General features: G+C 43.1%; 1 protein-coding gene across 1 annotated transcript; it reads left to right on the top strand.

Moving 5' to 3' along the window:
- EZH1 (enhancer of zeste 1 polycomb repressive complex 2 subunit) lies at positions 1 to 27,874 on the top strand. Its single transcript, XM_070394839.1, has 21 exons — positions 1 to 50; positions 8,291 to 8,379; positions 9,002 to 9,122; positions 9,242 to 9,370; positions 10,269 to 10,388; positions 11,734 to 11,854; positions 12,995 to 13,171; positions 15,031 to 15,133; positions 15,613 to 15,776; positions 16,161 to 16,252; positions 17,622 to 17,802; positions 18,398 to 18,594; positions 20,228 to 20,319; positions 21,271 to 21,311; positions 21,792 to 21,917; positions 22,878 to 23,056; positions 23,542 to 23,637; positions 24,056 to 24,137; positions 24,836 to 24,916; positions 25,157 to 25,241; positions 25,523 to 27,874. The coding sequence occupies exons 2-21, from the start codon at positions 8,312 to 8,314 to the stop codon at positions 25,581 to 25,583; spliced, it is 2,316 nt and encodes a 771-aa protein (XP_070250940.1). The 5' UTR covers positions 1 to 50; positions 8,291 to 8,311; the 3' UTR covers positions 25,584 to 27,874.
- Positions 27,875 to 27,887: the final 13 nt, after the last annotated feature.

Raw genomic sequence — 27,887 nt, 5'->3', positions numbered from 1 at the left:
CGCGGCGCGCAGGCGTCCTAGCGCAGGGCGCCTGCGGCTCGGGATGGAGGGTGAGTGAGTAAACAAGCCCGGGCCGGGCGGTGGGGCCGGGCCTCGGCACCTCGCCACCCGGGACCTAAGAGAGGAAAAGGCGAAGGGGTCAGGGAATTGAGAGGAAGCGGAGGGCACCGTGCCTGTCTGCCGGGGTAGCGGGGCGGCCACTCCCGACTCTGAGGGCTGACGGAAAGGGGGTGACGGGCCAGCGAGCCCCCGGCGAGGACCACGTCTGGGGCTGGGAGGGCGGTGTGTCCGGGAGGAGGAGCGGCGGGGGCGGGCCCGGGGACGGGAATCCCGTTGGAGGGCGGGGTGGGTCCGGTGGGCGGGGGCCCCGGCATTGGGAGGGCGCGAGTGGGTGGTGGCACCTGCGGGGGCCCTTGGAGCGGTGGGCTCCCGGAGACCTGGGGCTGCGCACGAGGAGGGCCAGACAGCGGGCCGCAGCGCGGGAGGTGTTGCGGGAGGGGTGGCGGTGAAAAACCCGGCCGGGGCCGGGGCTGGGGTGAGGTGGGCGAGGTCTTAGGTGTAAAATACAGGGGGGCGCTCACTCTCGGGGTGGAGCCGGTGCAGAAGCCTCCTTCGGTTTGGGGGCTGGGCGCCTCTCGCCTCCCCAGCCCCAGCCCCGAGTGAGAGGCAGCTTCTTTCCAAATTTGGTTTCCCGCCTGTCCCTGCCCCCCCACCCCCCCCGGAATTCTCCCGGGGATCACACGGCAGGAGGGAAAGTTCCTTGAAGCGAGAAAGCAAGGTGTTTGTTGTATTTGGGACATGCCTGTTAGGAAATGTGGGACAAACTTATTTTGGTACAAAAGTGACAACTGAGACATTGTGTCGGGGCGGGGGGGGGGGGGGGGGAGGTTAGGGAAGGATGTCAGCGACGCCGGTGGACTGTTGAGAACGGGCTTTTAGAGGTGAAATGTAAGATTGCAAAGGGAGTAGCTTAGGCGCGGAGCCCAGCGCGAGAGGAGTAAGAGAAGGAGCCGAGGTGGAGGAGCTACTACTGCGTGCGTAGGAGGACCGCATGGAAAGTGTGGTCTGTTCCTCCACGTCTTTGAAAAGAAAAATACCCCCCCCCCCCCCCCCCCCCCGCAACCCGGTGCTTTTAAGTTTAGGAAACCAGCATTGAATGAAGTTTCCAGCCGGAGAAGGTTCTGTAAGAGCTTGGCTATTTTCAGTCTTGGAATCCCCAGGGCTGGGATGTTGTGTCATTGAAACAGATTACTTACTTACATAGAAGCAGCTGTGTGTTCGGAGATAAGTACTTTTTTGTAAACACAATTACAATAAAGGAAAGGATTATCTATAAAGATGTAATAATAATATTATTGCCAAGGTTTATATTGCGTGTGTGCATCACAGTGTTAACTCTCCCAGGGCAGGGATGCTTGTCTGGTTTATTCACTGATGAACCCTAAGCACCCAAAATAGTGCCAGGCACACAGTAGGTGCTCAGTACATATTTGTGGAATACATAAATAGTGGGCAGATCTCTGGGGCTGGCAGTTGGAGATCTGGATCCTAATTCTGCTGCTAACTGGCAGAGTATCTGTAGGCCGGTCATGGACCTTATGCTAAAACACAGCTTTAAAACCGGCTGAGGTTGAAGTTACTTCTTCATTATGGTATTATTTGACTTCTCTTTGAAACAGCACTAGAATAAGGAGCCTAGGACTAAAAAAAGAAATTTTGCTCTCGAGACCACTTTTGTGAGAAGGGAAAGGGGGAGAAAATGTAGTTGGACTTGTGTCTCTTATCTTACTTGCCTTTGAATTAGCATGCCTTTTAAATCGTATTTAATATACTAATTTTTTCTATTTAACTTTTGATATCTGAAATCTGGCTTCCTTTTCCTGTGGGTAACAGTTTTTGTTCCTGTTCATGCTTTATATGAAACGTGTGACAATTTATTTAATTAAGTAGTACATGTTTTTCCTGTCTTGGACTGTTTTAAAAATTTCTACTTTGTTAACTAGCAACTGCCAAAAAAATGTTTGAGGCATCAACACTAAAAACACATCACCAGCCCTGGCTGGTGTACTCAGTGGTTACAGAGTCCGGGTTCTATTCCCGGTCAATCAATGTGTCTCTCACACACCCCCCTCTCCCTCCCTCCTTCTCCCCCTCTCCACTCCCTCCATTCCTCTCCCCCTCCCTCCCTCCCTCCTCTTACCTTCCTCCCTCCTTTCCTCCCACACTCTAAAGAGCAATGGAAAAAATATCCTCTGGTGAAGATTAACAAAGCAAAACCAAAAAAACACACATTGCATTTCTACATAGGGTAGTTTAAAGAAGAAAAAAGGCATGTGGAGAAAGGTGAAGAGAATTATACCAGTTAGATTAGGATTGAGGGGGAGGATTTAAAAAAGAAAAACTTCTCTTAGGGAATACCTTCATTCTAGAAAGTCCCAGTTTTGTTTTGTTTTTTTCTTTTTAAATTTGTTCAGATTGTGTTTTGGGCTCTTTTATACTTTTGTAATCCATCAAACTGTCAGTTGGGACTTCAGTGCTCCAAACCCAAAAGTCAAGAATTACTTAATGGATAATTGGAGTTAAGTGCTTCTGGTGTGTTGTGTTCTCTGACACACTTACCCTAATACTTTGTTTCAAAATGGAATAACTAAAACTGTTGTGTTTTATTGAATGATAATGAGCAGTATTAAGTATTAATCACTAAGTATTAAACTTTGTGCTAGTGTAGTACAGAATCAGCCAAGATGGAGCTGATTCTGTTAGGAGATTGCTTTAACTATTATAAATCACTAGAGGCCCAGTGCACGAAATTCACGCATGGGTAAGGTCCCTAGGCCTGGCCAGCGATCAGAGCCAATCAGGGCCTTCCGGCTACCGGCGGGGCCTTCCTTCATTCCGCGCCACCCCCTGGTGGTCAGCACACATCATAGTGAGTGCTCGGTCTCCCGGTTGAACTCCTGTGGGGACAATTTGCATATTAGGCTTATATATATATAGATTGTTGTATATCTGTTGGGTCTCATAAAAATTAATCCTGCTTTGATTTTTATCTCCATTGTCTCCAGTGCAAATGACCTTATTTTCTTAATAAAGCAATACTAAAAAATATTAGTGGTATAATTTTGTTTTAAATAAGAATTCAGGAAAAAAATTCACAGCTTCCTATTAGTAAGGTTTTTTTTCTATGTGTAGGGTGCCCAGAACCTCAAACTAATAACAAATATAAATATCTTGGAGAAGTGGGAGAGTATAAACTAAAGATGTATTTAATAGATCTTACTTGAAGGATCAATCATTATATACCTAGCCACAGAGTTGATTTTCACAGGAATGTTGATGAAATTGGTCATCACCAGAATAATTCATAATGCTTTACTAGAGCTGTTGGCAGAGGTAGATTCACCCCTATTGTTTATGTTTCAACTCCACTGAACTGAAAAGGAAAGAATGAGATGGAAAATTTAAACATCTACACTGCAATTCACCCAGGCATTAACAAAAATTATTTGTTCTAAAAGAGAAAGTAGTAAAGATGTTGAACTTGCCCCTAAGATAAGCTTCTGTAAATGGACACCTTTATGTTTTCATAGTTTGGAACTTTTATATTCTGATTTCAGTCTCTCTGAGTTTAAGGATATTGTTCCTTAAATGTTTTATCTCCAAATATTTCAGTAATGTTTTCCCATTTCCAACTAGTGACAAACTACATTCTAGGTTTAGCCTTTGAAGCAAATTGAGGCCCAATTTTCTGGGGAAAGATTTCCAAGTTTTTATAGCTTTCTTTTCCTGTAGCGGTCTGACTTGTAAATAAGGTAGTTAACATTTCCAATTATCAATTTTTTAAAAAAACAACCTTATTTTCTTAAAATAGTTTTAGATTTACAAAAAAATTATAAAGGTATTACAGGGAGTTCCCATATAACCCACATCCCATTTCCCGTATTATTAACATCTTACAGCAGTATACATGTAACTTTTTTTTTTTTTTTAAATATATATTTTATTGATTTTTTTACAGAGAGGAAGGGAGAGAGATAGAGAGTTAGAAACATCGATGAGAGAGAAACATCGACCAGCTGCCTCCTGCACACCTCCTATTGGGGATGTGCCCGCAACCAAGGTACATGCCCTTGACCGGAATCGAACCTGGGACCTTTCAGTCCGCAGGCCGACGCTCTATCCACTGAGCCAAACCGGTTTGGCTATGTAACTTTTTTAATAGTTATTGAACCACTATTGATCATTCTATTATTCATTCTGGTCACTCAAAAGTTTGGGTTTTTTTAGAGTTTTTTTAAAAGGTGAAATTTCCTACTATTTTTAATAGTAAGTCTCTAGGAAATACTGGATTAATAGGTCATCAAGAAAGATTTATTTTTTCTTTAATCAGCATTATTGAGGTAAAAATTTATGTACAATAAATTAATCATTTATGTATATAGTACAGCAAGGTTCATAAAAGTACATAGTCAAATCACCATCATCACAACCAAGTTATAAAACGTTTTTATCATCCCCAAAAAAGTGCCTTTGTGCTCCTTTCCTTAAAAAAAAAATGTTTTTATTGACTTCAGAGAGAGAGAGGGAGAGAGGATTATAAACATCAGTGATGAGGAGAATCGTTGATTGGCTTCCTCCTGCACATCCTCTATTGGGGAGTAAGCCAGCAATCCTGGCATGTGCCCTGACTGGACATCAAACCGTGACCTCTTGGTTCCTGGGTCAATGCTCAACCACTGAGCCATACCTGCTGGGCTATGCTCCTTCCCCTTTTGGGGGGCGGGGGCGGGGAGAGAGGAAGGGAGTAGGAAAGAGAGAAACATCAATGTGAGAGGTGAGAGACCATGGATTGGTTGCAACCCAACCAGGGGTGACCAAGGCCAGATGGAGCCTGCAATCTAGGTATGTGCCCTTGACAGGAATCAAACCCGGGACCCTTCAGTCCGTGGGCGGATGCTCTATCCATTGAGCCTAACCAGCTGGGGCTATGCTCCTTTCCTTTTAATTGCTTTCCCCAACCCCAGCCCCTGACAACCACTGGTCTACTCTCTGTCACTCTCTAGATTTGCCCTTTCTAGAAATATTCTAGTAGAATGTCATGTAAGTGGAGTCATATAGAATGTCATTTTTTTGTGTGTTTCTTTCACTTAGCACAAAGTTGTTGAGATGTATTGTGCATGTATGGGAACTGTTCATTCCTTTTTTATTACGTAGTATTCAGTTGTATGTATATACTACACTTTGTATCCATTCGCAAATCCATAAATATTTGTCTTGTTTCCACTTTCTGGCTATTCTGAATAAAGATGCTATGAACATTTGTGTACAGATCTTTGTGGGGACATATATTTTCATTTATCTTGGATAATTAGAAATTGTATGTCAGGTTATATGGTAAGTGTATATTTAACTTTATTTTTTTTAAAACTGGCCACCTGTTTTCCAAAATGGCTGTACCATTTTACATTTCCATCACCAATGTATGATGAGGATACCAGTTTGCTCCACATCCTTACCAATAATTGATATGATCAATCTTTTTTATTTTAGCCATTTTAATGGGTTGTAATAGTACATCCTTGTAGTTTTGATTTGCATTTCTCTAATGACTAATAGTATTGAGCATCTTTTTGTGTGCTGTTTTGCTATTTCTATATCTTTTTTGGTGCAGTATCTACTCAGATTTTTTTCTTTTGTCATTTTTATTGGGTTGCTTATCATATTGAATTTTGGCATTATTTAGATAAAGACATTTTTAAACTTCTTGACCAAAACCGCATGTTTTGAAGTTTATTTTCAGTGCATAAGTGAACATAATAAAAAGCTCCTAAGTAGTAGCTTAGTAGTTAACTGACATGTAAATGTTGTTTTGCATGTCTAAGAACTAAAGAACAGATGTAGTAGAAATATAAGGTATTTTTTGATGTGCCATTCCCATTGCCCAAGATGTATGAACCTATTTTTCCAAATCTGCTCTAGGGAGTGCTTAGTGTTTTGTTTGCTTTAAAAAACAATCTGAGCCGAACCGGTTTGGCTCAGTGGATAGAGCGTCAGCCTGCGGACTCAAGGGTCCCAGGTTCGATTCCGGTCAAGGGCATGTACCTGGGTTGCGGGCACATCCCTGCTGGGGGCTGTGCAGGAGGCAGCTGATCGATCTCTCTCATCGATGTTTCTAACTCTCTATCCCTCTCCCTTCTTCTCTGTAAAAATTCAATAAAATATATTAAAAAAAAAAAATCTGAAGTGATAGTTGTTGCTTAGTGTCCAGATGCTTTGAGAACCAGTCTTCTGGCTGTGTTTCAGGTGTTTATTTTAATCATATAATCTGTTCCAAATAGTATGTCTCATCTTCCTCATACACTCTGTGGGGACTGACTAACTGCCAAATAAACTTTAGAAACATTGAAGACCCGTGAAAAGGCAAAGCAAAATAAATGTCACTTCACGGTCACATGAAATTCAAATATCATTTTTATTGTAAAAGGAGGAAATGTGGCTTATTTTACATTATGGTTGGTTAAAATAATGGCATTTTCGTGTATATGTGTATACTGTCAACTCTCTTGACAGGCTGCAGGATATTACATGTCAGTTATAACTCCTTTCTTTAATAAAAATACTGATATTTCTCTGTGGCCATCTCCTCTAAGAAGTCTGTGTGTGTGCGCGCGCGCCACACACACAAGCAACTGTGGATTATATTATTTTCCATTACTGATCTCCAGTTTCAAATGGATACAGCAAACTTCCCTGAGCTCACTATTTCAAAAAGGGAAATGAGTTCCAAAAAGAATGGGAAAGGAATTGCAATTAAAACCCATTTTTTAAGGAGGTTATGATGATTGACTGAATTGTGATATGTAACATTTGGGTCATTTGTGTCTCAATAAGGATAACCTAACGTTTCTCAGGGAGGCAGTTTTGTCTTGTATTTGAACCATTTTTTCATTTCCCGGAGTAGACTATTCGTTGTTCGGCAGACAGTATGTGAACAACTACTTAATATTACATGTGAGTGTGATGTATAGTATTATCAGTCAAAAAGAGGCCCTCTTTTGACCCCATTCCATAGAGGAATGAGAACTGTTTAACAGATGTAGGAGGAAGAAAGGTGGGGCAATTTGTAGGAAAGAAATTCAGGTCAGCTTAATTTTTTTATATCCCATCATCTTAGCACTCTTGGATTCAAATTCCTAGATTATGTTGTTTCATTTTCTTCTTCCAGAGAGATAATGATTAACTCTCAGGGAATTCTGGTTTTGTTTTAGTAAACACAGTGAATCTGTCTGTGTTTTGCTATGCCTTCCTTCCTTTACTTATCCTCTAAATTTCTTTTTTTTTTTTTTTAAATATATTTTATTGATTTTTTACAGAGAGGAAGGGAGAGGGATAGAGAGCCAGAAACATCGATGAGGGAGAAACATCGATCAGCTGCCTCCTGCACACTCCCCACTGGGGATGTGCCCGCAACCAAGGTACATGCCCTTGACCGGAATCGAACCTGGGGCCCTTCAGTCCGCAGGCCGATGCTCTATCCACTGAGCCAAACCGGTCAGGGCTTATCCTCTAAATTTCTAATCGCATTTTACCAATCTATTTGGTTCATCAAATGAAACAAAGCCCATGTGCATGAGATCACATGATCATGATCTGATTGTGGTGTATGTGTGACAGTGGGTTAAATTTTGCTGTTTTCTTGTCTGTGCTGTCTATTCTTATGGGGAAAGGCAGGTAATTTAAAAATGATTCGGGGAAATACGATATTAAACTCCAAAAGAAAGCCTTTTTTTCCCCCAGAAATTTTAAAAAATAAGGCCTGAAACTTTAGTTTCTGTTTCAGATTTTGGCTCTTCATAGCTCCTTGTAATATATTCAGAAACTTAAAATTTTAGGTGAAATGAATTAAACTAGTTCTCTAGGAAACCTAAATAGTTATTACTATAGAGTAAAAATATTCCTGTAAATTTTATTGAATTTTCACATGCACACAAAATTTGTTCTTTCTCTAAAATAATTGCTGGGCCTGCAGGCTGAGCCTAGAAATTGGTTCAGAAAAGCAAAATAGCAAACTTGGTAATTGTGAGAATATATTTGTACACATGACTGGAAGGATAGAGTTTAAAGGACCCTTCCCAATGGCATCAAGTATTATTTAGACCCGACTTATATGCAGAAATAATGGTAGCAGCGACCTCAAACTCTTCATAGTTATGGGAGAGCATCCTACTGAATGTATCAGGGTCTAAATATGCTCCACTGACTTAAAAACTTTCTATTTTCTTTTGAAAAGCTGAATATTTGTTTTGCCTTTATGTCTTACCATTCCTCTGAAGAACAGAAGGCACTTATAAAACTGGACACTTCCCCTTGCATTCTGAGGTAGGTAGCGTATAAGTACTTCTTTAAAACTGTGACTCTTTATTCAAACACACACAAAAGTTATTTACAGTGTTATCTATTTCTAAATGTCTTGCTGTTGACTTTGAGATGAAATTATGCTGTTGTCCTGTCCACCCTTTATTGCTAAGGGTGTGGTAGATTTAGATAATTTGGCAGGTACAGTTTTATAGTGTGGATGTTTCCATGCACCTCTTTGATATTAAGTTAATTCTTGCTGAACATTTCTCTTAATCACTGTAGTGAGTAGGCTTCAAAATTTCCAAGTAATCCAAGTTCCTAAATATCTGTGAGGTAACTTCTTGAGGTATGGGAGGAGGCGGCTGCTAAACATATCCCCAGCCTCCCTCCTGCCCTGCAGAACATCTTCCATCTGTGTCCACTCAGTTGGGGGTTAGCGTGGTAATAAGATCAGGAATTGCAGACATGAAATCTTTTAATTGAAACTTCCTGTTGAACTCATAGTTTTGGGTTCGTTGAGTGTATGTTTTTATGAAAAAATGTAATAGGAATGAAAGTATAACTGACCATGGTTGAGTTTGAGGAATGCTTCATTTCCAGGCTGTAAATGCTATTTCTCATCTCTATCTCTCTTGGATTACAGCAAAATGGATATACCAAATGCCCCAACTTCCAAATGTATCACTTATTGGAAAAGAAAGGTTAAATCTGAATACATGAGACTTCGACAACTTAAACGGCTTCAGGCAAATATGGGTGCAAAGGTAAAAAATAATTTCCAAGTGAAAGGTTCTGTATTTTAACATATTGATCCATTGTGGAGGGGTTGAATTTTTCAACTCTTCTCTTGAAATCCTAACTACTTTTTTCTTGCCTTTGCTAGGCTCTATATGTAGCAAATTTTGCAAAGGTTCAAGAAAAAACCCAAATCCTTAATGAAGAATGGAAGAAGCTTCGTGTTCAACCTGTTCAGTTGATGAAGCCTCTGAGTGGGCATCCTTTTCTCAAAAAGGTACTTCTGCGTATCTAAGCGCAGCCTTCCTCTCTTCCTTGGACTTGTATTTGTGACTAGAAAATAAGTAAAGATAATGGGTACAGTTATTATAGTAAACTTTGAATAACCAGAATGGTAAATCTGTAGCTTAAAGAATCTTTTTGCCTATTGTTCTTCTCAGTTAATGAGCATAATCATGAGTTTTTCATAGAAAAAAAACAAGACATTTGCTGTCTACTTTCCTGGGTTCTGTGTGCAGGCTTCAAATCAACCATTTTTTGTGCCTTGTTTGGCACTTTCAGCATTTTGATATTGGAAAAAAGAATGCCTTGGATAATGGACAGGAATATATTGATAAAAGGGATATCCCTTATTGTAAATTTACAAATCATACTAGTTTTCTAAAGAGATAATAATTTTTAAGATATAAAAATCAGGTAGTATATTGAGAGTAATTTTATTTTCCAAAGCAAAATGTGACTATACTTTCTTTTGCTTCCCCCTGTACTGTCCCCATCACCTGTGCAGCTAAGTTGATGTCCGCTGCCTTAACGTTTAGGTCTTCAGGAAAACTTCATCTTCCTCCTCATCTCTTAGGACTTTCAGAGGCCCTTTGCTCTTGTGTACAGCCCAAGGAGACCAACAGTTTTAGGTTGAAATAAACATCAAGTGTGGGATTTGAAATAAACATCATTGAGTAAGTGCTGGATTCTATAGAGGATACAAAGGTGAATAAGAGAGAGTTCCTACTTTCCACAGGTTTATAGTGTAGTGGTTCCTTTTAGAAGCTATTACGAAACCCTCAGCTTATTTGAAAGAATTAGAAGGCTACTGGGATCATTTTGGAAGGAAACTCCAATTCTCTCTCGAGTTGTGTGCTTGCCTTTCCCTCTCCATATCATTGTTTATATTTCAGTGTACCATTGACAGCATTTTCCCGGGATTTGCAAGCCAACATATGTTAATGCGGTCTCTGAACACAGTTGCATTGGTTCCCATTATGTATTCCTGGTCCCCTCTCCAGCAGAACTTTATGGTATGTATTGAAAACAATGTGATAATTGTTTAAACTATGATTTTCTTATGTTAATATGCTGGCACTCCTCTTCAGGTAAATATTGTCAGAGTATATGTAACAAAGCTTGGACATGCAAGGCAGAATGCTTTTAGAGTAATTTACTTACTCTAAAAAGTATATTGCAAGTTGCTCTAACTTGGTAGGTATTGTGCTCTCTGAAGTATACTTCTGCACTGATGATGGTTCTTTTATTTTTTTGAATGAGTGAGACTGGGCAGGACTCCAGTTTTCCCTTACTACCTTGTCCAATTTTATAACATGTGCAATTAAATGCAGTCTCAGTCAGACACTTGAGGCTCAAGCATGTTGACAGTTCCCTGCTGATGGCTCAATCCTTTCTGAATCTTCTAAAGTCAAGAGGCTATGAAAGCAACTGAGATAAATGAGGTGCACAGGGATCCACAATCCTTTCATGTGGGCCTTTATGCTAACTCCTACTAGGGTTATTTGTGGTACTGATAAGCAGTCCTCTCTAAATACTGCCATAGCTTATCATCTGCCTGGTGACAGATAACAATTCAGCAGAATAGAATATGGGTTCACAGAAGGGAATCCTCAGAATTAAATTTCAGAGTAGTTTTACTCTGATACTTGAGGATTTAAGAATGACTGTGTTCTCTGTTGAATCAAAAAAAGAAAAAATTCATTAGTATTGTTTATTACCAGAAAATATTATAGTTCATAAACCGCGATTGACTTTAGGTTCCCACTGAGTGCAAGTGACATGAATTATAATCATATTTGTTATTATGATTATCAGAGTGGTTAGTCTTAGAGTATATAATAGAATATCCAAAAATTCATGATTGCCCAGTTTCTGTTCTAAATATTCTAGTTATATTGCAGATTGTATTTTTGCAAGCCTTCCATCTCATTTAATCTCTATGTACAAGAAGAATTAGAATTGAAGACTTTTTAAACTGTTGTTTAGGTGATATTCATACCTATTTCACAATAATGTTTACCGAAGAAAAAGAGATGATGAATCACTGAAAAACAAATGTACTACAAAATTGTAGGTGTTAGTGGAAATATCTTTATTAGTATCATGCAAAACATTTGGTAGTTAATATCCTCCTGTAGTTAAACTTACTTTTTTCTCCCCTAAAAGTAGCATTGCCCTCTTCATTTGAGGTTTTGTTGACAAAACAAAATATCCAGGTTTTTAAACTCAGGCCACTGTGACCAAAGTCATTTTCAGGAGATTGAAGTAGCAAAAAAGGCTCAGCAAATATTTCATTAAACAGAAAAGAGGAGGTATATAGTGGATTCATGGAAGAAATCACATCTGGTTTGATTTCAGGTAGAAGATGAGACAGTTTTGTGCAATATTCCCTACATGGGAGATGAGGTGAAAGAAGAAGATGAGACGTTCATTGAAGAGCTGATCAATAACTACGATGGGAAAGTACACGGTGAAGAAGGTAGTGGTGCTGGGCACTCGGGAGAAAACTGTTAGAATGGTGCCTCTTCTTTGGTCCATCATCTTCCTCTTATCTCCTGCCTTACGGTGTACACCACGGTCCTCAAACTTTTTAAACAGGGGGCCAGTTCACTGTCCCTCAGACCGTTGGAGAGCCGGACTATAGTTTTAAAAAAAAACTATGAACAAATTCCTATGCACACTGCACATATCTTATTTTGAAGTAAAAAAACAAAACAGGAACAAATACAATATTTGTATTTGCATGTGGCCCGCGGGCCGTAGTTTGAGGACCCCTGGTGTACACACTGAAGAATATTGCAGTGTAATCACATGGCTGAAAGTAGAAATTTTATATTGAAAATTTCCAGTTAAATTTTAAAAGGAGTTTGGACATAAAAGGATCATATAGTAATCAGTGACAAGAGAGAAAGTTCAGTGTACAAATAAGTTTGATTTTAGAAGTTTTGATCCAGATATCCCCTGTATCTCTCAGAAATTGGTTATAATATCCTAACTTTCCTAAAAGAAGGCCATTTGGATTTAGTTGTAGTTTTAGAAGTAGTTTTAAAAAAAGGCTGTGAGTGTTTAAGAACTGGGATGATAGGGAGAGACTCCCCATGGATTTGCAAACCAATAGCCTCACCTGCTCTTTTGACAATTGTGGGTGTTATGATGCTGTTGAAATGCATTTATCCACTGCGCCCTCTAGTGTCCAAAGACTTTCTCCTATAACCCACTATGGTATGATTTTAGAAAGAAAAAATGCTATATTTTTATCCAAAGAAGTCACTACTGACCAGTTAGCAGAAAAACCAAGTATATTTTTATCATTTTTTTTCTGTCCCATTTTTATTGTTTGCACATTTCTGTGAGATTTTGGACCATAAATACAGGTTGACCTGTGACTGTGGAAAGGAAGTACTCCAGTAAGAATAAAACTTGTAACTGGATTTTCCACTAGTCAGCTGAACTGTTGCAGTTGTAAGAGCCAATCAAATTAGTGTAATCCCCTGGAGTCCATATAAAAATGTACACGTTATCTACCTGGGCCTCAGGAGTGAATACAACAAAACCTTCCTAGGAGGTCTAATGGAATATGAAACAACCACTGTTCACCCATTTAATCCTTATGTTTCAGAGATGATTCCTGGCTCTGTCCTGATTAGTGATGCTGTTTTCCTGGAGTTGGTAGATGCCCTGAATCAATACTCAGATGAGGAGGAGGAAGGGCACAATGACACCTCAGATGGAAAGCAAGATGACAGCAAAGAAGATCTGCCAGTAACAAGAAAGAGAAAACGACATGCTATTGAAGGTAAATAGCACTACTTCCTCAAAAGACTTTTTAAAGTAACAGGAAGAGGCTCTGGCCAAGTAGCTAAGTTGGTTAGAGCATCATCCTCATACGCCAAGGTTGCAGGTTCAATCTCCGGTCAGAGCACATATAAGAATCATCCAATGAATGCATAAATAACCAGAACAACAAATCAATGTTTTTTTTTTCTCTCTCTCTCTCAAAATTAATTTTAAAAAATTTATATTTAAAAAAAGAATCAACAAATGAATGCATAAATAGTTGGAACAACAAAATTGATGTCTCTCCCCTTCCCTCCCCTCTCCCTCTCCTCTCCCAAGTTAATTTAGCTTGGGTAACCTAGCTGAGAAGAAAGTGGAACTTAGAGAATAATCATTATTCACTTCTAATTAGAAAATGGTATATTTGGAAAACATGGGAAGTTTAAAGAACAAAATAAAATGGCCTTATAATCCGGCCTAGGAATAACCGGCCTAGGAATAATATTAAAAATTATTTTTTAATACAAAATTTAATAACCATTAATATTTCCTTCTAGCCCTAGCTGATTTGGTTCAGTGTATAGAGCGTTGGCCTGCAGCCCAGGTTCGATTCTGATGAAGGGCACATGCCCGGGTTGCGGGCTCAATCCCCAGTAGTGGGCGTGCAGGGGGCAGCCGATCAATGATTCTCTCTCATCATTGATATTTCTCTCTCTCTCTCCCTTTCCCTTCCTCTTTGAAATCAATTAAAAAAATTTTTTTTAAAATTTCCTTCTAGAACTAAAAAAATGTAAAAAAATATATATATATATAAAGCCCTAGCTGGTTTGGTTCAGTGGATAGAGCAGACTGAAGGGTCCCGAGTTTGAATCCAGTCAAGGGCACATGCCCAGGTTGCAGGCTCAATCTCCAGTCAGGGGCATGCAGGAGGCAGCTGATCAGTGATTCTCTCTCATCATTGATGTTTCTATCTCTCTCTACCTCTCCCTTTCTCTCTGAAATCAATTTTTAAAATATTTAAAATATATATACACAATGTTGTATGTCAACTGTATCTCAATTTTTTTAAAGTACATATTTAAATCAACCTGTTTATATGTGTTATGTGAAATTGGGATCATGCCACATGTATGTATATACATACATGTAATTTTTATCCCTTTTTTAAAAAATCATATGAACAGTTTTCCATGTTGTTAATATTTAACTAATGTTTAATTATACTCTACATTATTTTATTATACTATATGTCCAGGAACATAGTGTCTCTTTCATTGTAACAAAGTTATAATATCAGTCTTGTTCTTCAGCATATAGGATTCTTCTGTATTCAGGTCTCTGTGAAAACTCTGGTTTTTACCTCCATATTCTGTCTTGGGGAGTGGATATGGTTGTTAATACGTAGAAGACTGTGATTTCCTTATTTACTGGTAGCCTATTAGAGAAGTCCAGATAACCTTGACTTTCTTACATATTCCTAAACAGCCAATGGTTAGGTTAAAAAAGCAGCTCTAGCCCTAGCTGTTTTGGCTCAGTGGATAGAGCATCGGCCTGCAGACCAAAGGGTCCTGGGTTGGATTCTGGTCAAAGGCAAGTACCTTGGTTGCAGGCTCCTCCCGGGCCTGGGGCCTGGTCAGGGCTCATGCAGGAGGCAACCAAGCGATGTGTTTCTCTCACATCGATGTTTCTCTCTGTCTTTTCCTCTCTCTTCCACTCTCCCTAAAAATCAATGGAAAAATATCTCCGGGTAAGAATTAACAACAACAAAAAAGCAGCTCTAATCAAAATGCCTTGACGAAAGAAAAACGACCAAACAGCTTTGTTTGCATACTCTGATTGTGGATAGCACTCAGGAGCTTTTTGTCTTTTCTAATTCAGGCAACAAAAAGAGTTCCAAGAAACAGTTTCCAAATGACATGATCTTCAGTGCAATCGCCTCAATGTTCCCTGAGAATGGTGTCCCAGATGACATGAAGGAGAGGTAGGGGAAGCTGCCCCCCTCAGGCCATGTAGAGTGATCAGGCAAAATTTTTATTCACACCTGTATTTGGTTAATAAAAAGCCTTGCTTATGGTAAGTGCATAAGGATTTGCCCGCACTTCTCATTATTTCTTCCTTACTTGCTTACCCAAAATACCCATCCCTTATTAAGGGTCATTGTTTGCTGGCTTCTGTGTAAGTCTGGGCAGAGAACTTTTTATACTTCTGCCATTTTTCTGGAGAGTTACTCCAGCACCATACTTATTATTAAGTATTTCCCTCCCTTTCGGGCATATGCCCAGCCCAGCATAATTACAATGTTGTACTAACTCAGTTATACACAAATCCATCATCAACAAGACTCAAAACTCCCATCCTCTCTTGGCCAGCTGTACCTGGATGATCCTCAGTACTCAATCGGTATTTTCTCAGTTAAGACATTCCCTTGGAAGGAACTCTTATCTCTCTTTTCTTAAATAGGTACCGAGAACTAACAGAGATGTCAGACCCCAATGCACTTCCCCCTCAGTGCACACCCAACATCGATGGCCCCAATGCCAAGTCTGTGCAGCGGGAGCAATCTCTGCACTCCTTCCACACACTTTTTTGCCGGCGCTGCTTTAAATACGACTGCTTCCTTCACCGTGAGTGGGGCTACTCTGAAATGCTCTCCTGTTTTCTATTCCCAGCCAGCATTTCCTTCTCTTTATTTTAGTTTATCATATAGAATTCCCGGCTTCTGATCTGATGATGGTTTTTACAAAGGACCAATCTATTTTCACTTGTTCAGTTATCGTGCAACATGCTTTGCATGGTCAGGACAGGATAACCAGCAACGTAATTGTTTCTGACTACCTCCTACCTTTGAAAGGATTCTGTTGATGTCAGAAATGATTGGATTTTGTGCACTTTGATGGTAGCTATTTATCTCCAGATTCTCCTGCACTAGCTCCCTAATTCAGTTTTGTTCCTCCCCATCCTGTCAAGTGGATGAATCGTTGGAAACAGGACAGTGTTGTGTTTTCCAGCTTTTCATGCTACCCCTAATGTATATAAACGCAAGAACAAAGAAATCAAGATTGAACCAGAACCATGTGGCACAGACTGCTTCCTTTTGCTGGTACGTTCTTAAGCTGTTCTACTATTGTTAACTTTGTTGAAAATTGAGCAGGAAATGGTCCTTGGGCTTTCTGTCCCTGGCAGCACAAACCAAGTGAGACAGTACATAGCACTTGGGGGTCATAAAGTGCAAATAAAACATGACTTCTGCCCAGCCAATGTGGCTCAGTTGTTGATCATTGACCTGTGAACCAGAAGGTCACGGTTTGATTCCTGGGTTGCGGGCTAGATCCCCAGTACGGGGTGTGCAGGAGGCAGCCAATCAATGATTCTCTCTCATTATTGATGTTTCTATCTCTCCCTCTCTCTTCCTCTCTAAAATGATTAAAAATAAATAAATAAAGCCCTAGCCAGTTTGGTTCAGTAGATAGAGCATCAGCCCACAAAGTGAAGGGTCCTGGGTTCAATTAAGGTCAAGGGCACGTTCCTCGGTTGCAGGCTCAATCCCCTGGGTGTGTGTGGGAGGCAACCAATTGATGTGTCTCTCTCACATCGGTGCTTTCCTCTCTCTTCGTGTATTAGGATGATGCTCTAACCAACTGAACTACCTGGCCAGGGCTATGTTAAACATTTTGAGGAAGAATATATTATAAGTGATTCTGTGTGTGTCACATCATAGCGTAGGCACATAATATCAGATTCAGTTCATTTCAAAACTTTTCTTTTGGAATTTCCTTTAGTGCCTACAGTGTATTATTCTGAATATCCTTATTAATGGTAAATGCTATCATTTACATGTAGTTTTAGTTTTTAGAAACAGCTAGAAATCTTTTGGAACCAAGTCTGGTAAGAAGATAGATAATCAAGGTGAATGATAGTTATTTGGTCTTTAAAAAAAATCCCACATAACTATAAAGTAACGAAACAGTATTCCTCCAAATTTAATATACTAGTTTGGAGGGAAGTTCCAAAATTAAGTAGCAATATTGTATAAATTCAGGGACTACATGTTTTATTATTGAAACAGAAGAGTCCTGATCCTTGTACCCACCCTGGAACAATTAGCTATATACTCTCAAGCAAGTCTCTTTCCCTCTCAACCTCATTACCACTACAGGAGAATGTGTTCTCAAGCTCCAAACAGCTAACATGCAAATGAATTTTAGATATAACTCACTGGAAAGTTGAAAACTCATAGATTATATCTTTTTAAGATTACTTTATAGGTTAGCTCTTTTGTGAAGAGGTATGTTTCTAAGTTTTTAGAATGCTAAACGGCTGTTAGATGGTCACATTTGTATGGTACAGAGCAAACAAAAGACAGTATCATTGCACGTAAGCACAGATGCTGAAAAGCTGGTTTGTGATGATGGGATAAATATGGTGATTCTGGGCCTACTCCAGTTTCCTATCTAACGTGTCCATTGCAGGAAGGAGCAAAGGAGTACGCCATGCTCCACAACCCCCGTTCCAAGTGCTCTGGTCGGCGCCGGCGAAGGCACCACATGGTCAGTGCTTCCTGCTCCAACACTTCAGCCTCTGCTCTGGCTGAGACTAAAGAAGGGGACAGTGACAGGGACACAGGCAATGACTGGGCCTCCAGTTCTTCAGGTACAGTGAACAGGAAATTATCTTTTCTTAACACACAAGGATTCTGGTAAACCCAGGATCACCATCTAACACTTAATATTACTAGCTATAATAATAAAAGCATAATATGCTAATTAGACCAGACAGCCACGACCTTCCGGGCGTCATTCCGGACATCCTTCCAGACGAAGCCGCCGTGGCGGGGGCCGAGGCAGAGGCAGTTAGGTGTGATCAGGCAGGCAGGCAGAGTGGTTAGGGCGATCAGGCAGGCAGGCAGGCAGGGGCTGTTAGGGACAATCAGGCAGGCCGGCAGAGGGGTTAGGGGTGATCAGGCAGGCAGGCAGGTGAGCAGTTAGGAGCCAGCAGTCCCGGATTGTGAGAGGGTGCAGGCTGGGCTGAGGGATCCCCCCACCCCCTGCACAAATTTTGTGCACCGGACCTCTAGTGTTTTATAAAATTGTTAATTCTGTCCACAGGTTTATCTATAAACAGTGGAGACGGGGGATATTTTTGTTCTAACTAGGCTGCCTTTCAAAATACTTTTGAATTTACAGCCAACTATTGATGACAACTGCATTCCACCTTCTTCTGTTTCTCTTATTTCTTCCTCTCTTAGAGGCTAACTCTCGCTGTCAGACCCCCACAAAACAGAAGGCTAGTCCAGCCCCCCCTCAGCTCTGTGTAGTGGAAGCACCCTCGGAGCCTGTGGAATGGACTGGGGCTGAAGAATCTCTTTTCCGAGTCTTTCATGGCACCTACTTCAACAACTTCTGTTCAATAGCGAGGCTCCTGGGGACTAAGACGTGCAAGCAGGTACTGTCTGAAAGCAGCAGGAACAAGCTCGGGCCCTCCTTTCCTGCACTGCTCTGTCAGCCTTTGCCATCTTGTAAGTGGCCTGTCTGGAGAGAAGCTGCCTCAGGCTCAGTCCTTCATGAGTCTGTGCTTCTGGGTCATGAAGTGGGTCTCCAAGCACGGGGCCTCCTGCAAAGGCCAGGCCTAGCAGTGCTTGGGGTCTCCTCTCCTCCTTGCTGAATTCTTATTTCTGTCTTTAGCCACTCTTCTGGATGTTCCAGCACACTTTTAGCTTCTTTTTTTGGTTCCAACATTTTCTTTGAAGTGTGTATCCATTTTCTAGACTCCCAGGTCTTTCTGGGGATGTTCTTACCTAGTGTGCTCCTTCTCCTCTGCTGCAGTGCTGTTCCCGCCATCAGTCTCCTCATTGCTTTATTCTACAAATGTCCTATCACAAGATTTTCTAATTACCACCCCCAAAAGCTAGGCCTGGACCTCGCCCTTCTCACTCATACCATCACGTCACTAGAATCACGGTTTGATAGTAGCCACTCATGCTCTAAAGGCAGGACAAGACTGCAGCAAGTGGACGCTGTAGACACGGGCTATGGAGATAGGTGTTAAAACCATTCCGTCCAACAAGAAAGGAGCACCAGAGCTTGCGCCCTGCTCACGTGGCTCCTAACTTCTAGAGGAGACTCTGCCCTCTTCTTCATGCTTCCTTTACCTAGAACAAGCAATAGAACCATGAACTGACGTGCCCTTTGCTTTCATTGTGGAGCTCAAACCTATTTTCCTGAGGCACAGGTTAACATAAAGATCTATCAAGTTGGCCCTGACTGGTTTGGCTCAGTGGATAGAGCGTCGACCTGCGGACTGAAGGGTCCCAGGTTCGATTCCAGTCAAGGGCGTGTACCTTGGTTGCAGGCACATCCCCAGTAGGGAGTGTGCAGGAGGCAGCTGATTGATGTTTCTCTCTCATCGATGTTTCTAACTCTCTATCCCTCTCCCTTCCTCTCTGTAAAAAATCAATAAAATGTATTTTTAAAAAGAAAGATCTATCAAATTGGGCATGAAACAATTTTTGTGCATATTTTCCTGAGTAGAGCATCTATACTTTTCACAGACTCTCAAAAGGAATTATAACCAAAAAGGGGGGTGGGGGTGGCAGGCGGCCTAAAATGAATGCTATAAAGGAAAGAAGCACAATGAAAGGGAACCAGCTTTCCTGAAATGCTGTCCTACTGAAGTGAGTAGTCAAGGCTCTGATGCCTTTATACCAGCAGAGGGAGCTAGTGCTGGTGTATGTCAGATCTTACTCAGTTACACAAGGTACACAAAGTTGCCCTCTAAGAAGAGAGAGATACTGTTGGTAAAAATCTGCCCACCCTCAGGGTTGGTAGGCAAAACAGTAGATAAAAGCTACTAACCAGGAAAGCTGTAACTGTGCTCAGTATTTCTCCTTTCTCAAGTCAGGATAAATAAGAACTAACTTCAGAGCCATTGCCACTCTGTCTCCCCGTGACTGAAGAAATGCTCAGTCAGCTGCCTGGGAGCTCTCTAGAACCCTCCTAAGCCCAGCACCTGGCTGGGTCACTTATCTGACTGCCTGGCTCAATTAGGAGTGACAGGTTCTGTTGGATTTCTCTTCCAGGTCTTTCAGTTTGCAGTCAAAGAATCACTTATCCTGAAGCTGCCAACAGATGAGCTCATGAACCCTTCTCAGAAGAAGAAAAGAAAGCACAGGCAAGGGTTGGACAAAGGACTTTCTGTGTCAGGCTGTTCCCTGTGCTTTGACCTCCCCTTGGACTTCCCCTTGGCCTCTCTCTGTAGCCACTGCCCATCCGTTTGGCATGTGTAACTGAGGGCCGGCCTTGTCAGTGCTCCCTGTGGGTCTGTGCCTTGGCCCAGCCTTTCTCCTCATCATGAGCTCACTTTGGTTTTCCCTTTGAGCTCCTGGCCAACAGAATATGAACTGGCCTCATGGCTCCACATTGAGGCCATTTTCCTTGTTGGTGATTAGTTAACCACTGTACTCACTTCTCAACCCTGACCAGGGTTGTTTTGTTTTTGGCACTTGTATTATTTTTCTAAGTTGCATAATAACTGTTCTCTAGCTAGCCTTTGCTTAGAGTTAGAAATTTTTTGTTGTGTTTTTATCTTTTATTTTTCTTTGCATTTTGTTGTGTTTTTAAATTGACATTCTGCCTGGCTTGGTTCCCTAATGACTGTCACCTATTGAAGAAAGGAACTGACACAGATTCTAGATATAGAAGGAAGGCCTCGTGGCCGCTCCCTCTCAGTTCCTTCACTCAGAACATGTTCCTCAAAAGCCTTCTCAACTCCCCATCCTGAAACTCCCCACATTTCCACCTCCCCACAGGCTGGGGAGAGGGAGGGACAATAGATCACAGTAGACATAGAGGGTTGGGTTTTGTTGTGTGTCTACTTCTTGTTTTATGTATGTTTGTTTGTTAAGGGGAGGTTGTTTATGCTTAAATGTTGAGGCACAGGCCAGCTGGATTTGGGGTGGACTGTGGCTTCCCTGTATGAGAACAGAAGCCTCCGGGGAAGTGATGTGGGAGGAGACTCCCCAATTCTCCAACTGCAGTCCCTCAGAGCAGGTCGCATTGTCCTTTACCCGGATCTGCAGACTTCCCCAGGACCGTGACCCAGACCCATCCTGTCTTTTTCCAGGTTGTGGGCTGCACACTGCAGGAAAATTCAGCTGAAGAAAGGTAGGTTCCAGCAGGGCCTTCTTCCGCAGTTCAGCTCCAGGTCTCACCCCTATGGCCGTCCTCTCCCCACCTGCAGCTGCACTTGCTGACCCTACACCACTTCCGCGGGTTGCAGCTTTTCTGCAGTAGCTGAGAACAGCTCAGCTTCTCGCTGCAGCTGTGGAGACTCTTAGGAGGTAGAGTTACGGGCCTGTGGTCTCTGACTTTCATGGTTTGCCATGTGCCAGGACCTAGACTTCATTTAATGTTCAGAATAGCTGCGCTATAGTCCCGGACTGTTTCTACACTTTCGCCACAAAACAAATCATGCCGTTGTAGCTTATGAACAACCATCATCTAGGACTGCCATCATCAGGTGCTAGATGTGGATCAAAGTTAGAGTAAAACAAGCCTCTGAATCAGCGCCCCAGACACTTGAGAAGGAAGGTCGCTAGGGAGCATGAGCGCAGCAGTGCCCTGGTCTATTCTCTTCTCTTCCAGATAACTCTTCCACACAAGTGTACAACTACCAACCCTGCGACCACCCAGACCGCCCCTGCGACAGCACCTGCCCCTGCATCATGACTCAGAATTTCTGTGAGAAGTTCTGCCAGTGCAACCCAGACTGTAAGAGTTCTTCGTTTTCTCCTGTAGTCTGCCAACACAGCCGGCCCAACGCATCCCAGGTTTCCCTCCCCTCCTGCGCCTTTTGCTGCTGATGGGCCTTTTGATATTCTCTTTGCTGTGTTTTAAGCACTCTACAAGAGACTTAAGATATGGAAAAGTGATTTTTAAAAAACCCTTACATGTATGATTCTAAAAGCAACAATTATACAGAAGCCAGATGCTTTCCCAACTTGACCTTCTAGGGCAGAAGTAAGAAGCATGGCATCTTCCTGCCAGTGCAGTCACAGCCTCCCTTTCCAGAACATTTTGTAACCTGTGCAGGTTGCAATTCTATGTATATCTATTTTAGTTTGCTCTCTGGAATTTTAATATTGGGTTGGTCTGTACGTCAGGAGAAGGTAGGATAGAGGCTCAAGTGCTTCTCTTTTAGCCATGCCCTTCCCCCGTCAAGGCAGTTTGATGGTAGCCTCCAGAGCTTGCAGAACTTGGTGCCCAGGCAGTTGTGAAATACCTCCTAACCTGTAGCAGTTATCAATCTTAACCACAGCAGAGGGGAGGGTTGTGGGTGGAGGAGGGTGGCATAGAACGGATGTATTGTTCTCAAAGTGGTTTTTGTTTTGATGATCAGAATTTACCAGTGAAAAACACTGATTTTATTTTCTGGGGGCACTATCCACCTCCATTCCAAATTCCACCAAGGAGGAGGGAGAGCATTGTTGGGGAATCTCTAGGAAATATATCTCCATAGTCAAACCTGCTTTTTTGACTCTCAGGCATGAATGTTGGGAGGCACTCCATGTTTTTTTGGGAAAATTTTTGAGTATATGATTATTGGGAAGGGAACGTCTCTCCTATTTTGCCAAATATCCTTGAACACATAACACTTACTTTTCTGCTGTCCCTTGAGTCAAACCCAGCACGAGCCTGCTCTCTTCCCAACCTCACCTGTTGTCCCACCAGGTCAGAATCGCTTCCCTGGCTGTCGCTGTAAGACCCAGTGCAATACCAAGCAGTGCCCTTGCTACCTGGCAGTGAGAGAGTGTGACCCAGACCTGTGTCTCACCTGTGGGGCCTCAGAGCACTGGGACTGCAAAGTGGTTTCCTGTAAAAACTGCAGCATCCAGCGAGGACTCAAGAAGGTGAGGGCTTTTCTCAGGATTGCCAGCTGGATAGTGGAGTGGGAAAGACTGAGTATTCCCAGCAGCCTGTTTCTACTGGTTCCTTCGAGGGTTTGTATATGAAAGTTCTTGGTAAACCCTAGACGACACACTTTTACTGAATTAATAAAGTTTTCTGTCCCAGTAATGGATGAGAAGAGTGACCCCCTGAACCAGCCCGATGGAAAGGAGCAGAGAGGAGGGACTGGTCACTGATGTGGTCTATTTTTACTTGACACACAGCAGTGAAGGTCCACAGGTCTAGAGGAGGAGGGGTCATGTTTCCTTTCACCACCTCCCTTTTTTGTTTTTCCTCCCAGCAGAACAGAATAGCTTAGACCTTTTTCTGTTCTCAGATCCTCTTAACAGTTACTAGTTCTTTCCACCCTGCTCTCCCCCCCACCGTACACGTGCGCACCCAGCACACACACACCCTGTAGTCTGAGGTTTGACTCCCTCTTCCCCAGCACCTGCTGCTGGCCCCCTCAGATGTGGCCGGATGGGGCACCTTCATTAAGGAGTCTGTGCAGAAGAACGAGTTCATTTCTGAATACTGTGGTGAGGTGAGTGCTATCGGTTTGGCCCACATTCTTATCTGGGGAAATAGTGATGAGAAACCCTGATTTTCTGTGGTCCAGACTTCTGTGAATTAATCTCTAAATAACTCAGCTGAGTTCTCATGTGGACTCTCGGGGGATCCTACAGAACTGTTTGCAATCCTGAAACAAACCACTCTTCTTCGACTCTGGCAGTTCAGGCCACTTAGGAGGGGCGGGTGGGGGCTCTCTTCAACCTTAACACTGGCCAGCTTGGGTAGGGATTGGAAGGAACTAACCCGAGCTCGGTATGTTATGATTCTCATCATGGTACTCGGTACACACCTGTATGTGACCTGCCCCTCCCACTCCTGTCGAGGGACAGGGTACCATGCCCTGAGCAGACGGCCTCATCCCCCTATTCGTTCCTTGTCTGTCTCTGCAGCTCATCTCTCAGGATGAGGCTGATCGACGAGGGAAGGTCTATGACAAATACATGTCCAGCTTCCTCTTCAACCTCAACAATGGTATGGAGTCTCTCTTTCTCATCCCAAAGTGGTCTTGAGCATGTCTTCCTACCAGATGTCCCTTGTTCTGGTCCAGGTTCAGATCAGCTCTGAATCTTCCAACAGATGCTCAGAGCAAGGTGGTGAGATTAAACTCAGAGACACTGTGAGCCACAGTTCACTTGCTTTGGGAGAACTTCCATTGCGGTTGTGTTTGTAATCAGAGCACTGAACGCTTACACCTCAGAAATCTCCCTCCCTAGATGGAAAGAGGAGATCCATAATTCCAGCAAAAGGAGGGGGGAACCAAAGGGAGTACTCCCACATGAAGCTGCATTCTTATACTGCCTGCTTCCCCAGCTCCTACTAAAATTCCCACTGGATCGTCTTGTTTCTGTTACTGTTTGATTGATTTTTTTTTTAAAATATATTTTATTGATTTTTTACAGAGAGAGAGGGAGAGGGAAAGAGAGTTAGAAACATTGATGAGAGAGAAACATCAATCAGCTGCCTCCTGCACACTCCCCACTGGGAATGTGCCCGCAACCAAGGTACATGCCCTTGACCGGAATTGAACCTGGGACCCTTCAGTCCACAGGCCGATGTTCTATCCACTGAGCCAAACGGTTAGGGCATGTTTGATTGATTTTAAATTCAGGCTCAAGAAGCTGTGGAGTTGCCTAGTGAGTTCCTGGTCTTTCTTGGTTTACTTTATACAGATTTTGTAGTGGATGCAACCCGGAAAGGAAACAAAATTCGATTTGCAAACCATTCAGTGAACCCCAACTGTTACGCCAAAGGTGAGTTCTCAGTGACCTGGGAGGTGGGCTTGAGGATGTATGCTTCATTTACTGTGATCTCTATCCATTATTAACTAGGAAAAAAAAAAAAAAAGCACAGAGGCAACTCTATTGACTACTTTCTAATTCCACTTCATTTATATTTTCACTGGGAATTTGGAGAAAAGCAGACCTGAGTCACTACTGATTTTTGACTTGGGGCTGACTGGGAACTTAGCCCTGGGTCTGTCCTATTTGCAGTGGTCATGGTGAATGGGGATCATCGGATTGGGATATTTGCCAAGAGGGCAATTCAAGCTGGCGAAGAGCTCTTCTTTGATTACAGGTAAGGCAGCTAGGAATGGTCTTAGAAAGGTGGCCCCAAGGGTGGAAAGGGTGGCTGTTGGAATGGAATTGATTTGGGGCCTTAAGATGGGTGATAGGGATGAAGGAGAGGATCTCATGGTGGTCAAGGCTTTGTCTTTGTTCTGATCTCTGGTGCCTTGTCTCAGAAGGGGAGCATTGAAAACTGCTTTTAAAAAGTGGGAGGGGAAGTGAAATGGGAGGGGACTCTTTTATCACAAAAGCCTTCATAGTAATCTGGTTCCTCCTCCTGCTCTGGGACAGGTACAGCCAAGCTGATGCCCTCAAGTACGTGGGGATCGAGAGGGAGACTGATGTCCTTTAGCCCTCCTGGGCTCCATGCCAGCGCTTATGGTAGCAGCACTGTCTTTGCTTTCGTGCACACACCACTGCTGCTCAAGTTTCCTGCACTATGTGTTTCTCACACCAAGAAACCCCCACCCACTCCTCTGTAGTGTGGCCTCAGCTGTGTCCAGTGAGACAAAACTGTCTCAGTGAGAGGGGAGGCAGAGGCAGCTAGGGCTTGGGCTCCCAGGAGAGAGAGGTGCAGAAGTAAGTGTTGCATCTCAGGCCTCAGAGGAAGTGAGCACAGGTGAGGGTGGGTGATGTATGCGTGATTTCTTGTCACCCAGGCAGTGGGCCTCAGGAATCAACTTGGACGGTTCCCACAAGCATTAGCCGTTAATTATTAACTTTCCAAATCAAGGGTCCTTATGTAATTGGGTTGCCAGCATATCTCTCTGTGGTCCTAAGACGTGGAGAAGACAGGCTAAGTGACATTTAGGACCTGGAGCTTCTGAGTGATCTGGGTTAAAGGTGAGTCTGGCAGGCAGCAGAGACTGAATTCAGAGGGGAGGTGGGTCACCTTACTGCCTTTTCCTTCCTGGCAGGGTCCAACCTGAGAGTGGGTTCTAAGTCTAGACATTCAATGCTGGGAGAAGGAAAGCTAAAGGCCCTCCTTCCAGGGACAGTGAGAACCAGCCTGACAATAGCTGTTAAGCTATTAAACTGTTAAGCTTGAGGCCCAGCAGGCTTTGAGAAACCTCTGAATATTCTGGAGATGGATACGTTTTTTTCCGATGCCCTGGAGCAAGGGCCAGTGCCCTATTAGCTCCTTCCTAGGTTCTAGCGTAGCAACTCCAGGCAGGCATTCTGCTGCTATTGAAGAAGCGTGGAGGGGTATGCAGGCCAGGTGTGCGTACTCTGGCTCCCTGGATCCGTAGTTGTTTTCAGGCCTTTCATTCCCCTTAGAGGCCAAGCCCATGGAGCCACTGTCATTTATCTCTTCCATGTAGATGGGCACAGGCCTGGACTAGGGGGAAATTGTCGGTGTGATTGACTTTCCTGTCTGTAGCTCCTGCTGTTGGAAAGGGTGAGTTGACAGTATGTTTTTGGAGGTGGGTCAGGGACTCCCAAATTGCACGTGTTTAGGATGGCATCATGTGGGCCCTGCAGGCTGGCAGAGGGTATTTGAAGTGTCGAGAAGACCACCTGTGCTAGTCTGTGTGCCATTTTCTCTGGGATTTATGCAGAGCAAAGCACTTTATTTCTTTTAGAAGATCTGTAGATTGGGGTAGAGTTTAAGCTAAGGTCTCGAGTTCCTTGCCCAAATCCCTTTCCTGAGGTGGGGGGAGAAGAGGGGTGGAGGATTCTCTGCCAGTTCTGTCTCATCACCTGGTGGAGGTAGGAGGAGCTGTCTTGACACAGAAGAATTTAATGAGAAAGGGCCGGCTCTAAGAGTCTGGCTGTGTGCTGAGCTGGCAGGGAATAAGGAGCATTGTGCTGGGTAAAAAGGACATGGGCAGGTACAGACTGGCCTCGGGAGTATTAGAATAGGGAGCAGGCTTCTCCCTTCCCTCTGGGGAATCAGCCCTCTCTCCCAGTCTGTGCTGACCACTCCCTTCCTTCAACCCCACTGGCTGTCCCATGAAGCAAGGGATAGGATTCCCTCTGGCCAAGCAGCCGCCCAGGGGTTTTTGTGGGACATTTACACACACACACACACACTCACTCACCTACTCTCGCCACACTTGTGGGCACATGCAGGCAGCAGGGCATATGCCCAGCCAGCGCCTGACAGAATCCTCTTCCCACCTGAGTGGGCCAGCCCCCACCACAATTCTGAAATGTATATCTGCTGTGGTTTGTAATCATTGTGTATTGGGGGCACCTTCTAGCTGGACTGTGGGCTCTGAATTACTCATAAATTATAGGGGAAACCATAGACAGATGAAGAAGGAGGAGTTACATCTGCCTGAAATGCCAGGGGCTGGCCGTGAGGAACAGGTGGGAAAAAATTACATCGAGCCTTTGAGAGGCTAGACTGACCCCACCCTTGCCTCAGTGTACAGAATCACTGTGGCCAACCCCTTCCTTCCCCAGATTCAGACCACTAATACTCCTGCTCCTCCAGCATTCTCATCCTTTTTCCCTGCTGTTCTCAACCTTTAATGACGGGTGTCAACCCCTCCCCCCAGACATGTAATGATGAATGGAGCAAGGTGGTGGGGGGAGGGCCGGGGAGGCTGGTATATGTGCGGCTTCATTGCCAGTGAATTTCACGCACTTTAAGTCCTGTGGCTTGTGATCTCTTATCTGAATAAATGGCAGAATCCATTTTGGCAAAGTG

The sequence above is a fragment of the Myotis yumanensis genome, unplaced genomic scaffold (genome assembly GCF_028538775.1).
Source record: "Myotis yumanensis isolate MYYU_CA2020_CCGP unplaced genomic scaffold, mMyoYum1.0.hap1 SCAF_16, whole genome shotgun sequence".
NCBI lineage: Eukaryota > Metazoa > Chordata > Mammalia > Chiroptera > Vespertilionidae > Myotis > Myotis yumanensis.
This window is presented reverse-complemented; position numbering and strand designations above follow the sequence as displayed.

Coding starts and splice junctions, on each gene's coding strand:
- EZH1 (XM_070394839.1), top strand. CDS start 8,312: ATGTCTTACCATTCCTCTGAAGAACAGAAGGCACTTATAAAACTGGAC. Junction 13,172..15,030: donor AAAACGACATGCTATTGAAG/GTAAATAGCACT, acceptor TTTCTAATTCAG/GCAACAAAAAGAGTTCCAAG. Junction 17,803..18,397: donor CTGGGCCTCCAGTTCTTCAG/GTACAGTGAACA, acceptor TTCCTCTCTTAG/AGGCTAACTCTCGCTGTCAG.